Source organism: Aspergillus tubingensis (assembly GCF_013340325.1).
Source record: "Aspergillus tubingensis WU-2223L DNA, scaffold_2, whole genome shotgun sequence".
In the NCBI taxonomy this organism is placed as follows: Eukaryota; Fungi; Ascomycota; class Eurotiomycetes; order Eurotiales; family Aspergillaceae; genus Aspergillus; species Aspergillus tubingensis.
Window position 1 is genome coordinate 1,407,410 of NW_023336276.1, and position 24,185 is coordinate 1,431,594.

General features: G+C 50.0%; 7 protein-coding genes across 7 annotated transcripts; 4 read left to right on the forward strand and 3 right to left on the reverse strand.

Moving 5' to 3' along the window:
- Positions 1-17: 17 nt before the first annotated feature.
- AtWU_01059 (Rho GTPase Rho4) lies at positions 18-987 on the forward strand (the record flags this gene model as incomplete). Its single annotated transcript, XM_035496174.1, has 3 exons — positions 18-326; positions 373-576; positions 628-987. 3 exons carry the CDS (start codon positions 18-20, stop codon positions 985-987), a joined length of 873 nt encoding a protein of 290 aa, XP_035352067.1.
- A 773-nt stretch (positions 988-1,760) lies between these two features.
- AtWU_01060 (DASH complex subunit DAD1) lies at positions 1,761-2,424 on the reverse strand (the record flags this gene model as incomplete). The annotated part of the gene is made up of 3 exons (XM_035496175.1): positions 1,761-1,952; positions 2,162-2,224; positions 2,335-2,424. The coding sequence occupies 3 exons, from the start codon at positions 2,422-2,424 to the stop codon at positions 1,761-1,763; spliced, it is 345 nt and encodes a 114-aa protein (XP_035352068.1).
- Positions 2,425-3,186: 762 nt separating this feature from the next.
- On the forward strand, positions 3,187-4,405 carry AtWU_01061 (zinc-binding alcohol dehydrogenase family protein; the record flags this gene model as incomplete). Its single annotated transcript, XM_035496176.1, has 4 exons — positions 3,187-3,287; positions 3,343-3,410; positions 3,474-3,975; positions 4,024-4,405. 4 exons carry the CDS (start codon positions 3,187-3,189, stop codon positions 4,403-4,405), a joined length of 1,053 nt encoding a protein of 350 aa, XP_035352069.1.
- A 3,997-nt stretch (positions 4,406-8,402) lies between these two features.
- Positions 8,403-9,228, forward strand: AtWU_01062 (uncharacterized protein; the record flags this gene model as incomplete). Its single annotated transcript, XM_035496177.1, has 2 exons — positions 8,403-8,888; positions 8,935-9,228. 2 exons carry the CDS (start codon positions 8,403-8,405, stop codon positions 9,226-9,228), a joined length of 780 nt encoding a protein of 259 aa, XP_035352070.1.
- A 594-nt stretch (positions 9,229-9,822) lies between these two features.
- Positions 9,823-10,950, forward strand: AtWU_01063 (alpha-ketoglutarate-dependent dioxygenase AlkB family protein; the record flags this gene model as incomplete). The annotated part of the gene is made up of 1 exon (XM_035496178.1): positions 9,823-10,950. The coding sequence occupies one exon, from the start codon at positions 9,823-9,825 to the stop codon at positions 10,948-10,950; it is 1,128 nt and encodes a 375-aa protein (XP_035352071.1).
- Positions 10,951-11,021: 71 nt separating this feature from the next.
- Positions 11,022-12,249, reverse strand: AtWU_01064 (D-alanine--D-alanine ligase; the record flags this gene model as incomplete). Its single annotated transcript, XM_035496179.1, has 3 exons — positions 11,022-11,189; positions 11,237-12,066; positions 12,120-12,249. The coding sequence occupies 3 exons, from the start codon at positions 12,247-12,249 to the stop codon at positions 11,022-11,024; spliced, it is 1,128 nt and encodes a 375-aa protein (XP_035352072.1).
- Positions 12,250-14,942: 2,693 nt separating this feature from the next.
- On the reverse strand, positions 14,943-16,862 carry AtWU_01065 (acyl--CoA ligase; the record flags this gene model as incomplete). Its single annotated transcript, XM_035496180.1, has 5 exons — positions 14,943-15,501; positions 15,554-15,978; positions 16,060-16,494; positions 16,552-16,689; positions 16,770-16,862. The coding sequence occupies 5 exons, from the start codon at positions 16,860-16,862 to the stop codon at positions 14,943-14,945; spliced, it is 1,650 nt and encodes a 549-aa protein (XP_035352073.1).
- Between the last annotated feature and the right edge of the window lie 7,323 nt (positions 16,863-24,185).

Here is a 24,185-nt window from a genome sequence, read left to right on the forward strand (position 1 = left end):
TCTCCTACTCCGCCATCATGTCAGGTACAATGTACGACGAGCACGTTTATGCACCCTCACGGCGCCATTCAGTTGCTACTCCTCCCCCATCCATGACTCCACGACATAGTCGGACCCGCAGTCAAAGTGTCAGAGTTAGCAACGGCACCGTGAGCACAAATACAAGCGTATCGAGCGGGAGGATGTCGGAAGCTACCAACATTACACATCCACCTGCGTATTCAAAGAAGTTTGTTGTGGTTGGCGATGGTGGATGTGGAAAGACGTGTCTTTTGATCAGTTATTCCCAAGGTTATTTCCCAGAGGTAGGTTTTGGATACACCCCGGTGAGGAAATTCCGCATCGTCGCGAAACTAATTATCGTGCGTCCAGAAATATGTCCCTACTGTGTTCGAGAACTACATCACACAAACCACCCACCGAGCCTCGGGCAAGACGGTTGAACTAGCCCTCTGGGATACAGCTGGACAGGAAGAATATGACCGACTGCGTCCACTGTCATATCCGGAGACGGACCTGTTATTTGTTTGCTTTGCGATAGATTGCCCTGCATCTTTGGAAAACGTCATGGACAAGGTAATTCCCAGCTATCCCGCGACGAGTTATGGGAGCTAATACCGGCCGCAGTGGTATCCTGAAGTTCTGCACTTTTGTCCCACTACCCCGCTCATTCTGGTTGGGTTGAAGTCAGATTTGCGCTCGAAGAGAACGTGTATCGAACTTCTGAAGACCCAGGGCCTAACGCCTGTGACGCCGGAACAAGGTGAGGCGGTGGCGCGCAGGATGAATGCCTCTTACATTGAGTGTAGTAGCAAAGAAATGCGCGGCGTCGACGGCGTCTTCTCCCTGGCGGTCGATACCGTTGTCTCTGCGGAGGAGCAAGACTGGAATGACCGCCAGACGTCTTCTACTCCCGGAAGCAAACCTAAAGTCGGTGGTGGAGGCGGAGGAAAGAAGGTCAAAAAGCGTTCCTGCAAGATTCTGTAGACTTTGGTCTTCTTTTGATGTTTGTCTGGTCATGATCATCTGCCCTTTTGGTTTCGCCTATTCTTCCTCTTGCGATGTCTGTTTTTCTGCCATTCCTGTTATGCCGAGTGAGAAGCCTGGTTGCTTCGACGGTTTCCCCACGCTTTTTGTATGTGACATGACATGACATGACCAAGAGGCCATGAAGATGAAAGACACTGCCTGATGCAACTGTGTCTGCTACTTTGCCCTCTACCTACCCTTTCCACCTATACATGCCGGCGGCTTCTTGACTTTTGCTTGCTCCATGTTGCTATACCTGTTTCGACCCTGATGACTGTTTCCCTCAATTACCATTACTCTTATCATCATATCCTTCCCACCCCTTCGATTTGGCGATTGTTTTTTCTCACTGTGTCTGAATGCTTGATGTTGTCACGAATTTGGTCTGTTGGCCACTATTTTGCCATGCATGGGATGGGTGTTTACTGGCGCAAGCGAAAATCCCGTGTACTTGAATTGTTGAACTTGTTTTGTTGCCAAACTTATCAACTCTGTTATTACCCCCATATGGTATCCGTATCCCGATATTTCCAATAGCAACCAGAGTAAAGCAAAAATAGGAAAAAGTAACAAAAATAAACAATACAGCAGTTAGAAGTTATCAATAGAAAAACAAAACAACTCCTCTACCATACGCCACCAATCAACCAATCTAATCCATACCCACATAAACAACCAGAACCAGAACCTCAAACCAAGCCGCAGACCCAATTATCCTCACCGATCACCGATCACCGATGATCCTCCTCCTGAAGCTGACTCCCCTCCTCATCATCATCCTGATGCTGCCCGCCTCCACCCCCACCACCAGCACCGCCAGCACCAGCACCACTACCACCCTTCTGCTCCTCCCCAGGCCTGCTGCCCATAAAGTTCTCAAACTGGGACCAGAGCGCTTCCACGGAGCCGAATTCATTTCCTACCTGCAAGACCATTACAAGATCATCAGCTTAGAGTAGAACCAGAAGAGAATAAATAGACGGAATCTGATCCGATCTGATCTTATGTGATCGGCATGCGCGGAATGGATCGGAGGAAGAATAAGTGGGGAGGGGGGGTGTGGGCGAGTAATTATCCGTCATATTTTTTTTTTGCCTGAGTATTGAGGTAGCGTAGGTAGGTATTAACTTACGGAAATAATGCTCTCCAGGTTCCGGTTCAGCCGGTTGATATTTTGGAGGACTTGTTCCATGCCCTGGTGATTATTATTTCGTTAGATTATCACAAGGGATTGGGATTGGGGATTTGGTTTGGGGATAGAGGGGGGTAGTTTGTATGGAATGAAATGCATAGGGTAGAACTCACCACTGCAATCTCTCTAACTAATTCTGCCCGCTGCTGTTCGAAGACTGTTGGGCTGGAGGATCGGTTTTTGGGGATTGGTGTTGTTGACATTGTGGTGGTGTGTGGGTGTGTAGTCTGGGTTTGGATTGAATAGAAGGACTCAATGCAAAGAGGAAGTCAATTTCTGGGATGGTTGCTGAGAGGCTAAGTGTTTGCTGGCTTTAATCTTCCCCCGTCCTTGTATGATATTGCTCGATAGCACGCGTGTTGATTGCTTTCGATTGTGATTGTCGGTTGTTGTTGGCTCGAGGCGGGGCGGTTCCTGTCCTCGGATTGCCTGATTCGGTTTGGTGGCGTTTATTTTGCCCGTGGTGAAGTTCACCGCTTTGGTGGCCGCCTTGGGGCTTATCGATAAGGGATTGATCTATAGTTGAGGAGTGCATTGGTATTGCTTTGGGCGACAATTGGGAATTTGAGCAGTTTTAGATATCGAGTCAGGTAAGATTACCTAGTATGGAATTTTGGCTTTGGAGCTATACCATAGTCTAATACCTATCGGACCTAATCTGTGACATGGAATAGAATTACCACTACAGCCGCATGTAATGCCATCTAGCTCGAGCATTGCAATGAGTAGCGGCCATATGTGGGTGTCTATTCTTACTATATGTGATATTCTCACCATAATATATATTCTAGCTTGATACAGATAAACTATACTATAGGACAATTATAATGTTCCACAATTGACTCCCTAACTTCATCGACTTGACGTTCCTCTGACGTAACGCGTTGCCGAAGGTCTATTTAACATGGCAAGACTATCAGAATTCTATATCGAAAAGAAATACACACCCAGTCGACAATATAAAGATGAAGGCAATTGGCGTGGAAAACTACGGACCTATTGACCGTCTCGAAGCACGGGAAGTCCCGAAGCCGACAGATCTCCAGCCTCGGGATCTTCTGATTCGGTAGGATGGCTTCATCTTTTTTGATCATATATGTAGTCGCTAAAAGTCATGACAGAATCAAAGGCGTTGCTGTGAATCCGGTGGATACGAAAGTACGGAATGGTACATATGACGACTATCCTGGTAAGGCTTAGACTACATCTGACATGGTCAACGTGGAGTACTAGTTGATTAACGTCTCGACAGACTACTACGACCGCGTTCCTCGACCATTCCAGATCACCGGGTACGATGCCTCAGGAATTGTCGAAGCCGTTGGATCACAATGCTCGCTTTTCAGTATCGGCGATGAGGTATACTACTCGGGAAGCCCTATCAGACAGGGATCGAATGCCGAGTATCAACTAGTAGATGAGAGGAGTGTTGGTCGCAAGCCGAAAAGACTAGATTTCGTGGAGTCGGCTGCCATGCCGTTGACGTATATTACAGCGTATGAGGCTCTCGTCGAAAGACTGGAGGTGAACAAGGGTGAAAAAGCAGCTCTCCTCATCATCAACGGGGCCGGTGGAGTGGGTGCCATGGCTACCCAGATTGCACGTGTTGTGTTGGATCTTCCAGTGGTAATCACGACAGCGTCACGCCCGGAGACAATCCAGTTTACGAAAGACATGGGTGCGACTCATGTCGTGAACCACAGAGAGGACGTTACTAGTCAGATTGAGAAACTCAACCTCGATGTACCTCTGAAGTAAGACATGTCTGTGGAAGTCTAGAATCATTACTAACAAGAGCCCAGGTATATCTTCATCACACACTCCACAGACCAGTACATGGATACGTGCGCCCGAGTTTGCGCGCCGTTCGGCAAGGTCTGCTCGATTGTCCAAGGTCAAGCTAAGATGTATGGAACGGAGTTCATGTCGAAGTCGTTAACGTTTGTCTGGTGTCTGCTTGGAACCAAGCCGTATCATAAGGTGGATGTCGAATCGCACCATCGCATTCTGAAAGAGCTTACAGACTTGATTGATGCGGGAAAGATCAAGTGCCATCTAACGAAGCGACTGAGATTGACTCTTGACGGTGTGAAAAAAGGACATGAGCTATTGCAGTCTGGTGGGAGTATAGGCAAAGTCGGGTTAGGCGTAGATGAGCCTGGACCTGGAGAGATCTTTGCATAGTGATGTGACATGTAAATCTACTTAGCAGTTGACTATACGCAGGTATGAAATACCGAAATACAAACAAGAAATATGGCCATCATTGTTTCCTTTATCTCCTTCATATCACCGCCAATGGGTGCCTATGTGCGAAGATCCTTGGTCTTGCTTCATCCACTATCCACCGCGACAACGCGTCCGAGACTTGCGCCTCTCGCCACTAAAACAGTACACCTGCACCATCTACACCAACATAGCCACCAAACAACACACCCAACCCAAACTACACTCCACGCGTCCAGCCACAAACCAAGCGACCCGAGAAATCCAGATTCAACGTGAAAGAAAACCCGCAATGGCACAGACGCAGCCACCAATTACGTCTTATCAGACGTGTTCCAGTGCGTCGCCACTGAGAAAAGCAAGTCGGCCAGTTACATATACCGATCCGGTGTAGGTAACAGATTTCAGCCATAAAAGATCCACCAAAGCATGCTAGTTGCGCTTGCTAGCCAATGCCCAGGGTTCTCTTATCACGCCACCATCTGTCAATCACCCCATACCCTTCCAATAGAAGGGTCCGGTATGTACATAGCGAGCAGGGAGGGATCTACATGGACACGTGTATTTCGCCGGAGATAGTGGTGGTGGATGGATGGACCCTTGAGGGGGTTAATGGATATGTGAGGGGGCTTGAAGTGGCGAAGAAGACATAGCGCAGTTTAGTTTGGGGTCCTGGCCTTATGGAAGGGAGAAGACTTTCTTTGATCATGGTGGAGTTTCGAAGGACCCGAGCCAGGCTCCTCTGGCGGAATCATAGATAGTGCTTGATGTACGCTTGTGTGTGATGTTATAAGGGCTGCTAGGCAAGTAGATGAGTTAACGGTGAGACGCGATGACGAGGAACTGATCGCACGCCACACATAAGATGGGAAACGAGCCAACAAATTCAGCATATAGCAGAACCAAATATACATTTTTACTATATTAAGAGCTCAAATAAATTGAGCTAATACTGGTATACGAGTGGATACCATCATCACATTTGATCATAACCCACCCGGGTGATCCAGTTGCGTACCCGTGGAGAGAAAAACAAGTTCAGACCCACAATCATAGATAGCATCATAAATCTAATCCCTCTGCCTGACTAGTAAGCTTACCCCAACAATATAGCTAACCAGTTTTCTAGAACACAAACGCAGAATAGCAGCCTCTTCCCTATAGTATAGTAAACTAACCCCACCCATCATGCTATGAGTGTATGACATGGAACACATCCATCTAACTACCAGCTAGCAAGCTAACTAGCTACTAGCTAGTGAGTTTACGCCATCACTTGCGTAAGCACTCAATCCTGAGCGAGATAACCAATCAAGATGAATACCACCACGTAGACAATGCACTGCACTTCTCATAGGTGATAGTTGTCAGATAAATGACGGGAGTGTGGAGGCCACTAATGATTAGTAGTTCCAGTCGATGGAGCGATGATGTCAATGCACTGAGCTAGCTGGTTAGCTAGGTAGGTAGGGGTTCAGGCATCAAGGTTTTAGTGCAAAATTTGGTAGTTATCACGGATGATAGCAATTCCGTCCGATCATAGATCTGACTGAGGATGACGACGGTGGTAGTGGTCATTGTGTATCGATATAGAAGTTGTGACAATAGATGTCATGGGGATTTATGAGCGACAGTTCTAGAAGAGCTTTCGGGTATGAGACCTGGGGAGTGTAAAAGAGGAAGTGAGGATAGAAAATAATCTCAAATCCAGATCCTTTCAAATTGATTCTGCCTACTCCGTCGCTAAAGGACGAATAAAATAAACCCAACCAATTCAGTCCAGGCCAGCCCAACTCAATCATATGTTTGTAACTCTTTATCCGGATCTATCGAACTCCCGAGTCATGTCCGTGTCTTCGTATCGTTTCGTCTTGGCTTTTATCGTTTCTTTGTGTATATATCGTATCGTAGCGTAGCGTATCATCTGCGTAACTGACGGTCGCCAGGACCGTGAAATTTTGTGGCATAGAGTGGAGGAATGAGAGGAGAGGAGGAAAAGCTAGAGTGTATCATGCTGAGCCTCTTCTGGCTGGGACGAGGATGGTGCTAAGACGCTTCCAGCGCTGTGTGGGCGAAGTGGGTGAATCGCGATCTAGACGGTTGTCTAGACTCGGCTTAGAAGAGGATTGAGTGGAGGATCGGGGCCTAGTGACAAGCGCTTCGTGGTCGGCTAGCACATCCTCGAGCCGGACATCGCAATCAGACATGCGCGGCCGAGTATCATTGGGGTCGAGAATCTCGATGAATTTAGACGACATATCGCGCATCTTTCGATTGGAGAATGACTTGGTAGAGGGTAGTTGGTGGTGTGCGTTGATTCTTTTTTTGTCTCCTTCGCGGCGGCGACGATCACGAGGGTGATTGGGGAACTTTGTTGGTGAAATAGTCGGCGGTGGAAAAAGTAAGCCCAACCGGGTCGGAGAAGTAGGTTCGTGATGGAAGTTAAGGGAATAACTAGGAGCACAGTCCACCGTGAAGCGAAGAAGATCCGGATAACCGCTGGCGGATATATCTTCCGTGTGGACAGAGAGTGGACAGGGAGTTGGAGATGAGAAGAGGGGTAAACGACTGGAACATGAAGGACAAAGGAGGAGAAGGACGAGAACGAAGATGAAAAAGGCACAGACAGTGCAGTAGCGGGTGATGCCGATTCGCTGAGCACGGTTTCAAGTATGCGCCAGGCAGGGATGTTCGAGCGGTCCTCTGCGTCAGAGCGGATGAGCTGACAGAGAATGGCCCTGAAAGAAATATTCTCGTTGTTGGAGAGGGATCTAGGCGCCGTTGACGTCCGGGGAAAATGGGTAGTATTTATTATTGAACGAAGATTTTACTTTTGAGTTCCTCTATGATGAGGGTGTACCCATTGACCCGCCAGTCATAGTGCCGCGAGTTCCGCATCACAAAGCAAAAGTAAAAAAGCCAAATTATTTGCCAGAACACGCGGGGGTTGGGGGGGATGTGGGAAGGGATCAACTGAGGGACTGGGACGGTGGCGCATCCGCCAGGGTACGAGTGAGCAAGGGCATCAGCGGCCATATACGCCGTGTGCCCGGGTAGAGCATGTTGTGATGGGCTACCGGACCCTCTGATTGACGGGGCTGGCGGGGGTCAATCCTCAGGAAGGAGGGAGGAGTTCCGACGATGGTTCGTCCGTCATACCGAAGGGTGTGAGTGTGATTGCCGGTGCTGATGAAGCGGATGATGCGGTGGATGCGTGGCGTTGGGTTGGGTTGCTGGTCGTAGCTTCGCCCGATCAGTCGTCAATCGTCAATAGTCATTGCGATCATGTCTGCAAGCGCGTTCGAATGGAGCTCCTGTTCCCTTAATTCCTGATCCAGTAAGACGCGATATCGACTCGACTCCACTCCACTGCCCTGCGGACCCTCCCGCCCGTCCCGGAGAGTGAGACTGAGAGTGAGAGCATGACGTCGCACCGAATGAATGCGATCCATGGGTCGTGTTCTGCAGAGCTATCCGGTGGCTCTAGAATGTAAGAAAGAGATACTGGTTGTGTTCAACCACTCTAACCATTGTTGTGGTGGGGTTTGGAGTCATCGCAAAGGGAGCTGATGTGTCCAGCTCCATCGTTGCAGAGGCTGTCCATACAAATCGCGGGGATGACGGCAGATCGGCTTATCAAATGGATACGGCCCTCAGACGATCCATGTGCAACGCAACGAGCCCATCGATCAGCGAGGTTATAAATAGAATGATAATGGAGAAGAATGGAGTGTGTATTGGACAAGTCTAGTGGAGGAATTGAGGTTGAGCCACGAAAAACTCCACGAGAAAGTCACTCCAGAGTCACGGGATACCTCCCCAAAAGCATGTGCTCGCCGTGACGTCATGGAATCGTTTCTTCATCTGTGCTTCGCCTCCATTCTTCACCAGCCGCAATAATTACTGGCTTACTGTTGGCTGTCTGTTGCTGGCTCAATGCCACTTCATCATCGCAATGCCTACTAAACGTGCCAGGAAAAATCCATCGGTGGCACAGAAGCCGCCATCCCCTCCTCTGTCCGAGAAGAATGCCGTCATCACGCAAGATATCCCAGAGGAAGAGGAAGCAAAGCGAGAATCAGCTCCTCGAGATGAGTCGTACACACCTGAGCTCTTCGATGAAGATGAAGAGATGCCCGAAGAAACGGAGAATACCATCGACCCCGACACTGGAAAAGCAGCTAAAAGAACGGCCGAATACGCACTAGGAGGGGGAGGGTACAACGCACTCAAGTCGTACAAAGGACAGATGTACTCCGGAATGGCTGTTGGAGGTTCACACACCTGGACCTACGACCAAGGAACGTGGAAAGAAACCAAGGAAGAACCTGATCTCTGGAGAATCGACTACCAGACGAACAAAAGACGAGCGAGGAAAGCGCCTACCGGGAGTGGTGCGCCTGTGGGAACCGAGTATCACTGGCTGATAGTAGGCCATCAGGTAGGCTACACCATCTCATGAGACGACGACTGGCTCACCCCCACAGCATGTCAAGAAAATCGATGCCAACACGTACGAGACGCACCTCACGGGCTCAAAGTATAAACTGGCGTACAAGTCCGCGTCATCGAACTCTTGGTCGGTGCCGACCGTCAAGAAGCAACGGGACCGGGAAGTGGAATTGCTGGATGATGCTAAACAGCGCGTCCAGGGACTGCCGCCCGTGCTGGCATCAGAAAAGGTTAAGGTTGAGAAACGCGAAAAGGGTCAAAAAAGCCTCGAAAGCATGTTTGGAAAGGCTGCAGGCGTGAAACGAAAAGCGGAAGAAAATAATGACTGAGACGCGCTGCTTCCAACGAATGGCAGTGCTAGGCCATGTCATTCCTGCTTCGGCAACAATATACAAAAGTCATTCGAATATGCTTTACTGGAATTATGATAATCGATCCAAGGAGACGGGTCGGGCGCACCCCGGTCTATACCTTGGAAAAGCTTCTACTGTGAGGTTATTCAGCGGGTCAAACAGCAATCTAGATCCTGCACCGATGAAACCGTAAGACCAACGATCGGTAGCAGAGCAACGAAGTCGAGCACGTAAGATAACTGGATACAACATGGCTACAGCCGTGTGCTCTACTACCCGAAAGCATAAATTCAATTGAAGGACACAGCCAAATCTAGACTCACCCGCGAACAAACAAATCTCAACGCGCATGGCACAATCTAGAACATCAAGAAGAAGTCAATCTCCGACCCACAATCTCATCCCCTCCCTTGGAACCGTGACATCATCCACCCCAAACCCAATATAAGCTTAACTTTGGCCTCATTCCAGACCTCCCCTAGACCATCCACCCGCGGTCTACCTTCCCCTTCAACATCCGCCACCCAACCACCCGCAATTTCCACCACCATCCTGGCAGCAATCCGCATCATGTCCAAACGCATCAGCACCTTCTTCCAACCTCTTCCGTCGAAGAAGAAACTCAAACCGGATGCAACTACGACAGCAGAATCATCATCATCAATAACAACAGTCCCACCAAAACCATCCACATACACCCATCACCCAAGCTATCCCATCCCGATCCGCGACCCGCCCAGCACCATCGCCACGCCTCTCCTCTCTAATCCAGCACCTCGGAGCCCCAAATCCATAACCAACCACCCGCACCTGGATCTCCTCTACTTCCAACCCTTCCTCCCCGCCCCACTGGCCCGAGACCTATTCGAGTTCCTGCGGAATGAACTCCCCTTCTACCGCGTCCGATATAATATCCGGCGCGGCGGAACAGAAACATCCATCAACACGCCAAGATACACGACTGTCTTCGGGGTAGATGACACATCGACATTCACTACTGCAAACTCGGATTCTGTTTCTACTAATTCCAATCCTGACACGAAAGTCCAAGAAGACACAGACACAGCAAACCACAATCTACTAGATTCCCCTCAGCAAGTACCACCAGCCAACTCACCAATATTGGTCGACAGTAAAACACGCACCGAAACCAAATCAAGATACCGATGCAGGCCTCGACCCATCCCGCCGTGTCTGGACATTTTGCGCCAAGCAGTGGAGAAGGCCACGGACGATGGGACAAGATATAATTTCGTCCTGGTGAATTACTACGCCACAGGGGACGATAGTATCTCGTACCATTCGGATGATGAGCGGTTTCTAGGCCAGAATCCTACCATTGCGTCCTTATCGCTTGGCGCGGGGAGAGATTTCCTGTTGAAGCATAAACCAGGTGGTGGTAGTACTACTGATGCTGATCGTGCGATTGCAAATGCAGCTGCGAAACCGCTCAAGTTTCCCCTCAAGTCCGGCGATATGCTAATTATGAGGGGCGAGACTCAGGCAAATTGGTTGCACAGTGTGCCTAAGCGTAAGGGGTTGCAGGGAAGTGCTGGTGCTTTGGGCCGGATTAATATCACGTTTCGGAGGGCGGTGGTGCCTGGCGGCACGGAGAATTATTATCGATATAATGTGGGGGATGGAGTGGTGTATCGGTGGAAGGATGAGGAGGGGAAGATGGTGGCTACTACTGAATAGTTTATAACTGTGTTGTAGCTTCATACGTATGTAGATACAACTGGATTGGAGGGATAGGGAAAGGGAGATACTCAGTGCGAAGCAAATGGGTTGCTGTAAGCTCGGAAGCGATCAAGTGGCTGCGCACTGTTGAGGATCTTGTGCAACAATTGCCCGTAGTCCCACCCGATAGCTGCGGCCGCAAGAGCAGTTAGACTGGCCTGGTCCTCGCGACCAGGTCGTCCAGGCCCGGTCATATTCTATTCATCATTAGCTACGGTTCGGTGATTGAAGGGATATGACATACAGGTTTCATGTTGATATCGAAGATGGCAAACTGTGACCCCTCGCTAAACCGTCTAATGTCAATGCGAATGGGAGCCGTCGCCCCAATTAATTTGGCAACTTGCTCACACTGCCGCATTGCATTTCTGTACGACTCATCCTGCATTTCGGTTTCTGTGATAGCGCGCGAGTTCGCAGTCACGGCCACTGTACCATTGTATGGCGCAATGCCATCGACATGGTTGAAGCGGGTGATCGGAGGCAGGCTCCAGTATTCTGGACTCTCTGTTGATGGCGGCATAACAGTGATCGTTGCCTCTTCGCCCGTGAGGTATTCTTCCACCATGACGATGGGAGACTCGAGCAGGAGAGCGTTGAGATGTTCCTCGAGCTCGGCTCGATTATGGCATACCTTGACACCGTGGCTTCCGCGACCACGGACGGGTTTACCAACCACGGGATAGTTTGGAATGGAGTCTAGTATAGGGGAGATATTATCCGAATTGCGGATCAACCATGAGCGGGGGAGGGTGAATGAGCCATGGATACGGAGTTGGTCGTTGAGATAGGCTTTGTCATCGAAGGATTCAACTAGGGTTGGTGGTTGTCCGATAACAGAGATTGAGGCTGAAGCAAGAGACTGCGAGGCTTGCAGTGGATGTGAGGAGAAGAGGATCGTGTTGGCCCAAAGGTGCGTTGCCCCTTGGCGCACAGCAGAGAGGATCCCATTCTCTGTGTCCGGGAAGCACCAGCCTTCTTGCTCTTTGGGATTCGGGGAAGAGATCGGAGTCACGACTCGTACGCCACGGTTTTTGAGAGTGTAGGCAATGTCTGATCCCGAGTCTTGGTAACCTGGCATCTGTGTTAGTATGAGTCCTTGGGATAGCAGGAGTGGGGTGTGATACCGCCAGGCTTGCGGGGCTTGCGAGCGCCGTTGATGATGGGCGGCTCGATGGCCTGGTAGAGAACTGCGACTACCGGTGAGGCAGTCGCGTTATGCAAGGATCGGGTTATCTGTGTCATGGGTAGACTCATCGTATTGTTTAGGTGAATAGTTGACTAGGGGCTGGAAATGACGAAGTCTGTTTTATAGATGTGGAGCAACCCGAGAAAAGTGCCGGCATCGGATGAATCCAGCTGATCTTCGGATAGATCCGAAAACACGGAGTAGCCCGCATTTGCCGATTGTACTCCTGATAGCTTCATTGTGTTATGGAATAGAACGACGGCCGACTGTTTAACTGCGTAGAAAGATCCGGAGAGAGTTCTCAAGGTCTTTTGACGATGTATTGTAAGTAAAGCTGCACGACAAAAGATTCCTACACCGGATCCTTCAATATCGCATGCCCCGTACCAGTTCGTCGACAGGAGTAATAAACCGTGTAGAGTAGAGAGTATAGGCGTTACTTCCGATACCAAAGACATTGGACCGGCCCTCTGATGGTTGAGATTGTTAGGCACTTTCTCCAGCTTCTTCGGATTCTATCTGCTGGTGTACGTTCATCGTTCTGAAGGGGTGAGTGATGTGATGTCTGTAAAGAAGAGCATGGATCTGTCGTCGATAAGAGTTCCGTAGTCACAGTATGGGTCTCTAACAGACAAGTTTGTTAGCTTCAGTTTAACAGGGAAAATAGGATGCCATACTTTGAAGATCTTGCGAGAGTTTTCTGGCAATGTTGAGTGGTGCTAGATGGATGCAGTCTTAACCTGGGATGGCTTCCAAGCATAGATGCCCTTGTATGAACAAACGAATTCAAAGTCGATGATGTTGATATCTTGAAGTCAAGGGAGCATGGGATGGCCCAGAAGACCTCTGATGCTACTCTGCTGCCTGCAACAAGTGGAGAGACTTGAAATCCAACATCGAGACAACAAAGGTCTTGTGCTTTGCCCAAGAAACAATGTCCCAGAAGAAAACTAATAGCTTGACACAGCCTAGGAGCGACTTAGTGTGATTAGATTCTGCTGGAGGTGGGCAGAAGTGGGCCTCCAAAACAAGCAAGGACGCACTAGACAAACCGAGCAAACGTCGGTGACTGGATTCAGGATCTCAGGAATACCTCCGATCCATCAATAGACACCAGTATATGGTATGCCCATGTCTCACTCATTATGCTACCATATATGCTAAGAAATATCTGATGGAAGAGATACTACCTTTGTGAATGGCAGCAAGCGACTTGTCCGTATCAAAACCTGCTAGGAAGCATTTCCACCTTGCGAAGCAGACGACCAAGTCACTCCTGGGCGAGAATCTAGCCACCCGATATTGAACTGGATTGATCTCAGGGTATGTTACGCTCGTGTGTGTTCATCGAATGGATTGGGGTTTATAGCACTAACTGTTGTGCTTGGCAGAGGTCTTTCTAAAAATTGTCTTACCCCATGATACTTCCCTGTCCAAGCGACGTACTCGAAAATTTCAATGTGACTGACTATTGACTGCATATCATAAAAAGGGTACTAGGACAAGCATGATGACATGAGCGATAATAGCGTGGTTATGAGGTATCACATAGCGGTGCTAAGTGGCTGCAGTGGCTCCTATTTGCTTGACTCGAGTCCCTGTGTATGTGACGATCGATGACTGATTGGGCTCAGCCGAGAAGAAATTACCTTTGCGCTTCCTGCATAACATGAATAAAGCCGAGACCTTCCTAATAGAACCTATTGTCGAGACCCTTTGATCGTCAGACACGCGTGAAGACGGATCTCGCTTCTGCGGAATCCCTGGTAGGGAAATAACAGTCTCGGTATTTGAAAAGGATTTTCTGACATATCATATCCATCGAAACACTCTCAATAAATACTGCCATGACACGGGGTTTTTGTATCCACATGTCTTCCAGATGGAGCGCCATCGGTTATTTCCGACTGTATGACGGCAAATAATTGATACATCACACGGATTTGCCGATGGCAGACGTGGCTAACCTACCATGACCGCACCTCCTTCAGCCAGAATATTAAATGAGCCGGGTGCTAATCAGGGTTTCCCTTAAAGGGTTATATTCATATGGCGCTGATCTTTGAAGTGTCGAGGCTGATGGAACAGGGAGGCTGTGTGAGTTGGCTCACGGATGATCCGAATCTCCCCAACATGTTAGAGATCTGACAGAGGTTACTTCAAAACTCGCAACAAAAGCAAAGATTTGGGAGCCTCAAGCCTCACTAATCTTGATGCTGCTGGTTGGCACTTTCGATGCCATGAGGCTCAGAGGGTAGCGGGCTGAGCGAGGGTCTGGGATTGATGTCCTAAGAAAGAAACAGATTACTAAAGAGGGGTTGCGTGCATTTCTTGCCACGCCTTGTCAGCTTGCAAGACCAGTCAATCCACCGAGGAAGACACCCGTCCCTTCAGCCCTATCGAAAGACGCCACAAGAATGTTTCATGTTCGCTACACCGCTGGACTTTCAGCTCACGTTAACAGTCGGGGTAACAGGGGAAACTCGCTCCGAGCCAACCAACTAACAACACTTATTACCTTCGACAAGCAGTGATCAAACTTGAAGTCAGGTGGAATGCGGGAATCTGGCTATCCCAGACATGACTTGCGGATTAAGACGACTGAGATTGCATATCACGCGCGAAGCTTCGGAGAAGACCGACGATCGCTAAAAGAGGCGAACGAGGTCCAGGGACTATTGAGAATGGCAGAATAGGGAGATTGAGTATGTACTGACTGCCGGTACTAGATACAAGAAGATCAAACATTCAGCAAATATAACTACAACCTCGGTCTCCATCCACTCTCCTTGATTTCCCTGCGACTCTCTTCCCGCAACACTCGCTTGAGAATCTTCCCACTTGCTGTCTTGGGTATGCTCGGTACAAACTTGACACCCCCTGTGAGCGCTTTGTATCCTGCCAGCCTCTCCAATAACCAGCTCTTTACCATATCCTCCGTCAACCTGCTCTCATCGGTCTCGGGTCGGCGGACTACATACGCTCGCGGCAATTCCGTCCCCGGGACCACATCCCGCAACCCAATCACGGCAGCATCCACAATGAGCGGATGCGCCAACAGCACGGCTTCCAGTTCCGGTGGAGCAACTTGAAATCCTCGGACCTTGATCAGCTCCTTTTTGCGATCTACTATATACCATTTCTGGGTAGCACCATCGCAATACGCGATGTCCCCCGTGTGGAACCAGCCCTGCTCATCGAAGGATTCCGCGTTGGCGGCCGGGTTGTTGAAGTACCCAGGGGTGACGGCAGGGCCGCGGACACACAGCTCGCCTCGCACGCCATAGTCGGAGATATCAGCTCCGTTGTCGTCTACTAATCTATATCATTAAGTTAGCCTCGAGCTGATGGAACGAAGGGAGAAGAACATACTTAGCCTCCATGTTCGGCACTAACCTCCCGACTGACCCTGTCTCATCCCCTTCATCCCACCGGAACATTGTCGCGATACAGCATGTCTCTGTCATACCCCAAACCTGCGTACAATTGGCCCCTGGCCCAAGCAACCTTTGGAACCGTTTCTGGGCGTCTTTGTCCATGGGTGCCGCGCCCAGATTGCTCGCCCGGATTGAGCGCAGATAGCCCCGTTCATAAGACATCGGATGCATGATGATGGCAATGGCAATGGGCGGAACAACAGCCATCTCGGTGACTTGGTATTTTTCAACCGTCTGCAAGAAGAGGGGTAGATCGAAACGCCGCATGACGTAATTGATATGGCCAGCTTTTAGGCTGCCGAAATGGCTGCTGGGAGCAGCAGCGGCGTGAAAAAGGGGAACAGCGATGACTCTGCTTACCTTTATAGGTCACTTGTCAGCCAGACAGTCATTCAATCACCGATAGAGTCAACGGAAACAATTCTAAAGTGGGGTACATACTCGCCATGGTCGCGGATTGACCTCAAACACAAACTCGTGTTGGGCGACAAGATTCATATGCGTGATATCTGCCGCCTTGGGAAGCCCTGTAGTCCCGCTACTGAACAGCCTGGCTGCCGTAGTGTTCCTGGACATCTCCTCGTTGTCAAACCTTACCCAGTCTTGTTCACCATGTTCGAGCAGCTCCGTCCAGGACACCGCTCCATCTGGTACTGACTGTCCCAAAATATCGAATACCCGGATCCGATGTGTTGGGATTGATGTTGCTTTCGCTGCCGTAGTTATCGCATCCAGATGCTCCGGCTCTGTGATGATGAAGCTCGTCGCTGAGGAGCGGAAATGATGGCCTAATTCGAAGGTTGTGTAGGCTGGATTTGAGCCCGTAAAGATCCCACCTGCGCCAACGATCGCCAGGACTAGCATGGTATAATAGATCTATCATTTGTGAGTAACCAACTGGCAGTGGAATTGGAGATTTTGAAATAAGCGTACATCATTGAAAGAGTGAATGGCGACACAGTCGCCCTCTTGCACGCCCCAGGCGCGCAGCCCCGAGATCAGTTGGCGAACAATAGTACGGGCTTGGTTGTAGGAAATGGAGCGAGAGGGATTGTGAACATCGACGTAGATCTGTACCAGTTAGAGGTGTTCTGTAGGCGAGAAGAAAAGAATTCGAGAAGAGGAAATTGTATCCCCCATCGGAATATTACCGGTTCATTATGATCATAGGGCGGGTCAGAAAAGACATAGGAGATCACATCGGCGCAGGGCACCGGGGCCCTGGCTGCGGGTTCAAAAATCATGCTAGATGGAAAAAAAGAAAGGACCAGGGGGGATGCGAGGATGCAAGGATGCAGGGACCAGGAAGACGCATGCTGACCGATTTATAACCTCAGCTGAGGTGAACCCAGCCGCGATGCTGAAATAGGGTTTATCGTTTTGTCTGGAAGGCCAGGACGGCACATCACCCGGAGCCGGCAATTGGCACTGACTCGAGTACTGGACACATGGCCAGCATGGTGTGACTGGGACCCCCGCCTGCGACAAAGGCATTGTTATTCAACGGCCCTTCGGGAGACCATTCATGGAACGCCAGACCTGCAGATCGGAGAATATTGAGGAATCAGCGTGCACTGGCCTGGCCGGGGGTACTCGGATTTTAGTGTTGCGTGTCGTTGGGAAATGGCCAGAGAGACCAATGGCTGCGAGGCTAGCTGATAAACAGCCCCCAGCAGGCAACCCACCGACCCGCAGCGCTGCATTTGGCAGCTGCCTTCAAGCCAATAATTAAGCTCTCCTGCGCCCGAGAAGCTCGCCAACGGCCGTGGCATGGCAGCTTGGATCCTCGGCCCATGCCTATCACCGATCACAGCCGAACCTGCACCCTCGGATACCTTTTCATTCTCCGCACCGCTACAGTGGTGCCGAGCACAAGAACATTGTCAATGCGATGAAACCCCGCCAATTTGTCCAAGCGCAGAGTGAGAGTCTCATGATTTGCCAACGGGTTCGGTGACAGCACAAGACCTGATAGCGACCGCAGCATCGTGTTGATTGTTATCACCGAAGTCGAACCTACAAGCCCGCACATATCCGGTCTGCGTTGACCGCAATGGAACTGGCCTGACCGTGACAAGTCCCATCATGCTAGGCTGCCGCAGACCGTGCCTTTGTTAGGATAGTAGTCAGCGCGGTATGCACTGAGCTAGCCGTTGTCGCCGTCGAGCATCAAGCCCAGATTATGACAAACAGCCACCCTGCAGGATCCGCCCGTCAGTTGATGACCGTGAATAGCGACATTATGGGGATAATAGAAGAAACATCAGAAATTGGAGGCACTAGATTAATTTGTTTAGGCATGCCTGCGGCTTGAGTTCTTGTCGTCTTTGCTGAAGGAGATTAAGCCTACCCTTTCTGACAACCCACGCGCATTCGGTGAAAGCATCTGGCTTTCACGTCTGCCTTGCCAATTTGACGTGCAGTTGTGACATTTGGCCGGAAAGCTTTGGCACTGTCGCCATTCAGCGATCCTAGGGGCCATCTGAGACATATTGAGGCGTGTGATGTGCCTGAATGAGAATGTACAACGACCCCCATCCGGCGCGCTACGTTCAGCTCCGATCTCAAGCCCCACAGAGGACACAAGCTGTAATGATGTTAATATTTCAGCTGGGCAATGCCGGAGCGAACAAAAGCGACGTGATACACATTGAGCGTTTGAATCAAACCACTTGTATCAGGAAAAAAAAGATGCTCCGGACTGAGCTGGCTACAGGACCTTGGATACCTCGCGCATCCAAGCAGCCACAAAGAAAATCCAATGTCTTTGAAAGCAACCTATTTGTGACAGCGCCTGATGCGCTCATGAGCGTACGAAGAGCTGCAGCAATCATGAAGACGCGGACAGGGCCTGCGCAGTGGCGCCGGCTTACAAAGGGAAGAATATAAATAAATACAGACCTTGAGACTTATGACCAGACCGTGTGTACATGCAAGCGGTACACAGCAGGCAGCGCTGAGGAGTAGAATGGGGTGTGGTGCCCACCCATGGTGTAGATATCGACCATGGTGTCCCTGGGTCTCGCTCTTAAACTTGACAGTGCCAGAACCATGCTGAGTTAGCTGACCCATATAGCATTTGACAGGTGTTTGTGACTCACCTAACTAGTATATTCGACGGTACCGATGTTTTCTCGCAGGAGGGGAGCAGGGCGAGGTTCCTCTTCGATATGACAACGCCGCACAAACCAGCAAAATCATCGAACGCTCTTTTGATAGGGCGGCCTGTAGGCTCGCATCGCTCTGTACCTGCCTCTTCTTTCCATACATCTTGGTGTGTTGTATTCGGATGCAAAATCATCACAGGCTGTGACGCCAAGATCAAGGCTACCCTCCCAAGGCTTGGAGCCAAGGGCAAAATCTGGGGATGGAAGCCTCTGTGACCTGGGATGTTCCTGTCTAATAGAACAGGCAAACATAGCCGAGTACTACATCGGCTTTTGCAAGAGATGAGTGGCTATGTATCTGAGATCTTGTCTCGGGTGATGGTTGCTCTTCCTGGTCGTCAATGCAAGGCTGGGGTTGTAGTTACACGAAACTTTTATCCAATCCATAGAGGAAATTATGCTTCGTCTCAAAATCACGCGAAAGAGTCGTCCCCTTGGCAGGCGCATCTGCATCTCATTAACCGGCTTGGCTCGTCTGGGTTGGCACATAGCCTGGTGACAATGATGGCTTCAATCTAGACCATGTTCGGATCCGGAGTTTCTGTTGTTCGACTATTCCATTCTCCATTGTTCCGATCGAAGCATTTTCTCTACAGGTTTACTTCCCTTGCCCCGAACATCAAGGTCACAAAAATATTAACTTATTCCCTTACGGTCTACTCCGGCCCATTCGTAAACGTGCAGAGTAGAGGGCCTTGCAGCGGGGTCATGAACGAATTTCCGCGGCAGTCCCGATAAGCAATACCCAGGGTGGTACGTAGTGTTTTGCAGGGATCCCCGCAGATGAGCGGAAATGAATTGCCCAAGTCTGAGGTTCCGAGTCCCAAGGTCCTCTGGCTGAACCCTGCTCGACGCAGGGTCTTCCACACGTTCAACCTTAAGTGTCAGAGTGGTATTTGTTCTCAACCTCTGCTCGTGTGGCAGGAAAATACGCTTGAGCCAGGTGAGCAGTATACCAGCTTGGGAAAGAAGACATATGTAGCGAGGTAGCACAGGCCAGCAGAATGCCAAGAGTCTTCTGCGCGGGTTAGCGTTGTACATGCTTGACGTTGCGAAATTCACCGGGGTTCTTCCGAATGGCGATCTCCAGGCCGTCAAACAGGAAGCAATGCCTTTCCCGACGGTCGCGATCCAGCAACATGGCTAGACTTGCATTCAAGACGATAAGACCCATAACTTGAGCACAGGAGTATTCTGATTCGTAGTGACCTGAGGAGAGAATCTAGCGGCAATATCGATATTCCCGCCGTCAAAAGCCGCCTCGCGATGGAACCCAGACCTATAATGACTTCACAAGCAGCACGCCGAGCGCTGAATAACACATTCCTAATCGGCCATATATTTAGCGCATGCCTGGGACGTTTGCCAAAACGCCACCAACTTTTTGGCTCGGGATGACTGGCTAACGCTGCTGTGGTCATATTTTAGCCGGTGGGTCTCGATTAGGGGGAAACACGGTGCCGTAATTTGCAACAAGGTTGACGAGTTTGACAGAGAAGGCAATGCCAACTCGATTTGGATGGCTGTCTTGATGAAAGGATCATCTGTAAGCCGGATGTTAGTCTCGCTCCGTTCTTTTCATTTTGTAGCCACCCGGCGGTAATCCTTGCAGATGGCTGAGCAGTGCCTGGATACTTTTGCTGTTCCATTCCTGTCAGGTCATTGGGAAAACCAAACACTATAAACCTGGCAAAAGGGTGCATTCGTATGACTATATGATCTTCCTTAGGTAAGATACGACTCGACTCCTGTTGTGGAAGTAGTTATACAGAAGGTATCAGTAGTTAGTCAGCGCCTTAACTTAGAGACGGGCATTTTACTTCGATGATCAACAGAGCTGCAATGTACCTCTGACACCACTCCCCTTTGTCACGCTCAAAGTCAGATTCTTAAGAGACAGCATATAATATGGTTAGCCTGTTGGGTGGCTCCCGGGCCGGTGGGGGACCTAAGGAAAAGTTTAGGAGAAACGTCACTAAATGAAACCAGTCAACACTATCCCTCACTTGTCCAGAACAAGTAAATCAAGCGGTAGGATTGCTCCGAGTCCCGGTTACAGAGACTTTGTGTTGCTGTCTTCCTGAGGCATGCTCCTGGGGGGCCACTTACAGCGGCGTGATAACCAGGAAATGGCTTGTGCATGTGTTAATAGGATCCAGCTGATAACCACCTATGTTTTATCTGTCCTGTCAGAGTATCCGTGTTGCAGAAAGATAGCAGATGAGTGCTTTGTGGTCGCATGAACCTTCTTCTGGGCATGGCTGCTCCACTCCCCTTCACAACGCTCGGGTAAGCCGAGCATCAAACACCTGCAGAGATCAACCTCCGTGGCGTCTCATGGTAAAGAAAGGACCGCATCTGCTTTCAGTTCTTCTTCATGTCGAAATTAATCTTAGAGACTCTAGATCTCCTCCCTGCAGCCACGCGAGACACGTATATGTTTTTGTACTACTGAAGGCTGTAGTAGCACAGGCTCATGATAACTCACCATAGGTCATTGATCTTGATGGCCTGGTGGATCAAATTCGAAGCAGATTGGAGGAACTATTGTCTCCGATAGATCAGAAGTCGCCATCTTAACTGATAGATAACAATCTGCTGGCGGATAAGTGCATGCGGCACTACGACTGTGCTACTGCACGACACGCATAGTTTTGGTTTCGCAAGCAGTTCAGGTAATCCTATTATTATTTTTCCATTTTTCGTAAATCCTCAGTGAACAGATAACGCTCTCGGCTTCTTGCGCGGTGGTTCGGATTTGACTTATGGGGAATCAAGTCATAAGGCTGAGAGGTCGGTGGCATGGACGCCCTATAACACACAAGTGAAAGATCAGCCAAAGCTCGAGAAGTCGGAAACGGAACGATCGACAGAGGTGGTACGTATAGGGACTGGAAGGCATCACAAAGGGATCTAAACCTAGAATAGAGGGTTGAGTAATCTAGTCCAACGGCCACTGAAATCATAGTCAATGGTTTCGATGAGCTTCGATTCCTTCCATTCCGGGTGCCTCACATGCAAGTCGAAATGAAGGCTTGCAGGTGTGGCAGCATCTTCAGCAAGTTGCAGGAGGTTGAGGCGTTTGGCTGGTTTGCAGCAGCCAATGAGCGTGATCAGATGATCTCTTTGTAGGGAGTTGTAGGGAGTACTAGTCACTACTTAGGTGTACTTCTTACTACTAAGTACTACTCCTCCTCCTAGTGCCTTCCGAGGGGCTTTCCAACTTCCAACTTCGCACTACTACAATCACTACATCCTCTTACATTCCATCGGAGCCAATCCCATCCCCTGCACTCCCACTTCTTCCACATTCAGTTCTTCTAGCGCTACCTTCAATTTCCTAATGTGGTAGCATTTCCAGCTCTACTATACACAGTATCTCACTCCACTCATGAACATTCCTTGTTTTCCCTCTCCTTTCCCGACCCGCTACCACATGGCGTGTCAGCTTATCCTACGGAAGCTCGTATTACCCTCCGACTCTTGAGTCTAGCTTTGGCCCCCAGAATCAGAATCAGCTGGCAATCCACTAACCAGATCGAGTCTGAAGATCGACGTCGCGTGTATGAGCGTCATATCCTATTTTTCGCTGCCGGGTTTCCGAACCTCCTAGCTGACGGTGTACATGACTCGTGATAATATTCTCCTGAGGCTCCCGGTACGAATATCGGGAGTTGGCCGCCGCTAACCCAAGATACGGAGGTTGTACAGTAGTTTAACGCGTGGAGACTCCGCCGGGGTCCCAGAACGGATGGGTGCTGGCGCGTTAGGCTGGCGGCCTCCTGTGGCCTATGCTGGCCTATGCGTCTCGGGGCTCAGCGGAGTGCGTTGCATTTCCCCATCCCCATCCCTATTCCCTTATCGGCGGGCAATTCTCCCTTTTCCTTTATCTTCCACGAGACCCCAGTCCTACAATATATCTGCAGAAGCGCCCGCCAACCAGAAAACTAGTACATATTCGCTCCAAGTCCGATGCAGCTGTTCCTGCTATTGCGATGGGGGGAAAGATAGCAGTTGACTAGCCACTCCACGGATAACATGAGAGACCCCGGAAGAATACGTGATCAAATCAGGAAATTGGCTAATTCGTATTCAATGGTTCAGGATCTACCTCGTATCTGTGGATGACGCTGGAATCGGGTCTGACCTACACGGAAGCATCGCGCAATATCCGCACCGTCGACTCAGAGTCTATTTCCAGTAGGCCCCGGTCCACTGTGGCACAAGCGACACTCGCGTGAATTAACCGGCCCCAGGAACCACGTTTCCTTCAGGAATTGATGGACCGTGGAGTCTGGATTCATTATTGCAGAATGTCTGAGTGGGCGGGTGGGGGAGAAGCGTTTCTTACGGCTAGCGTTGACATCCTGCGACAGCGCTAACATGCGGGCCATTCCGCTGCCAACGTGCTAGACACTCCTCACCCTCTTTCTGTGCCAATATAGTGCATAGAGGGGGCCTCCTGATACGCTGAGCTGACCAAGGACATGTGTGAAACGATGGTCGGCCTAACAGATGCCTAGGAAATTAGAGTGTGGCGAGGTATACGGGATGGCGGACATGCCAACCGTCAGACAGACAGCAGATGGGATCCGGGTGGGAGCGCTAAGCCCGTTAATAAGCGGAATGGCAATCAGGGTTGGTGGCCGTGGAATTATGCCCACTGCAAAAAAAGGACGTGTGGCTTTCTGCGGTTACATCCGAATAGTAAAAAAAAAAACATCCGCTGCAATGTGATGATCAATCCGGACTAGCTGGCGACCATTGCGGTCTCATGTATGGCCGGATTATATTTTATTTATCTTGCCTAACGCGGATGGCTTGGACTTGGGCGATCGCCGCCTGGCGTGGCGTTGCGTTCTGGATTTTCAAACGGGAGATCGAATCCAAGACATTCATCCTATCGAAGGACTATGGAGCCGAGGGGGAGGCACGCGCTCCGTGGTTGGTGGAGCAGCCTCCACGGGCTGAAAAATACCAGGGATGCAGGGCAACTTCAGATTAAGCCATGCAGGAGCCCATACATCCCCCATTCGTCGAGCAATTATCTCAGCAGGAACTAGGGTGACCTTCGTTAGGTCGGGTGAATCTTATTAAATACACCCCATGCTAATATTACGCAGACTAAGCTACAAGCTACGGTTTCGGGGGGGTTCCGCAGTCTGCAGGCCGAACGGGGGATATTCATCCCCCTCGAGTCGGGTCAGATGTACGAAAAAAAAAGGATCAGAATCCTTCCATTTGCTTCCCGATCGGTCCTTAGGGTAGCTTGAGCGAGCCTTGACTAATCTGGCCTGTTATTTCCCCTCAACAATCGCCCCGGATCCGAGATGGGTAGCCCGGAGGTTGTACTTATCGACGGCGTCCCCTCGGTGCCTTTCCCTCTTCTCTGGTCCTAAT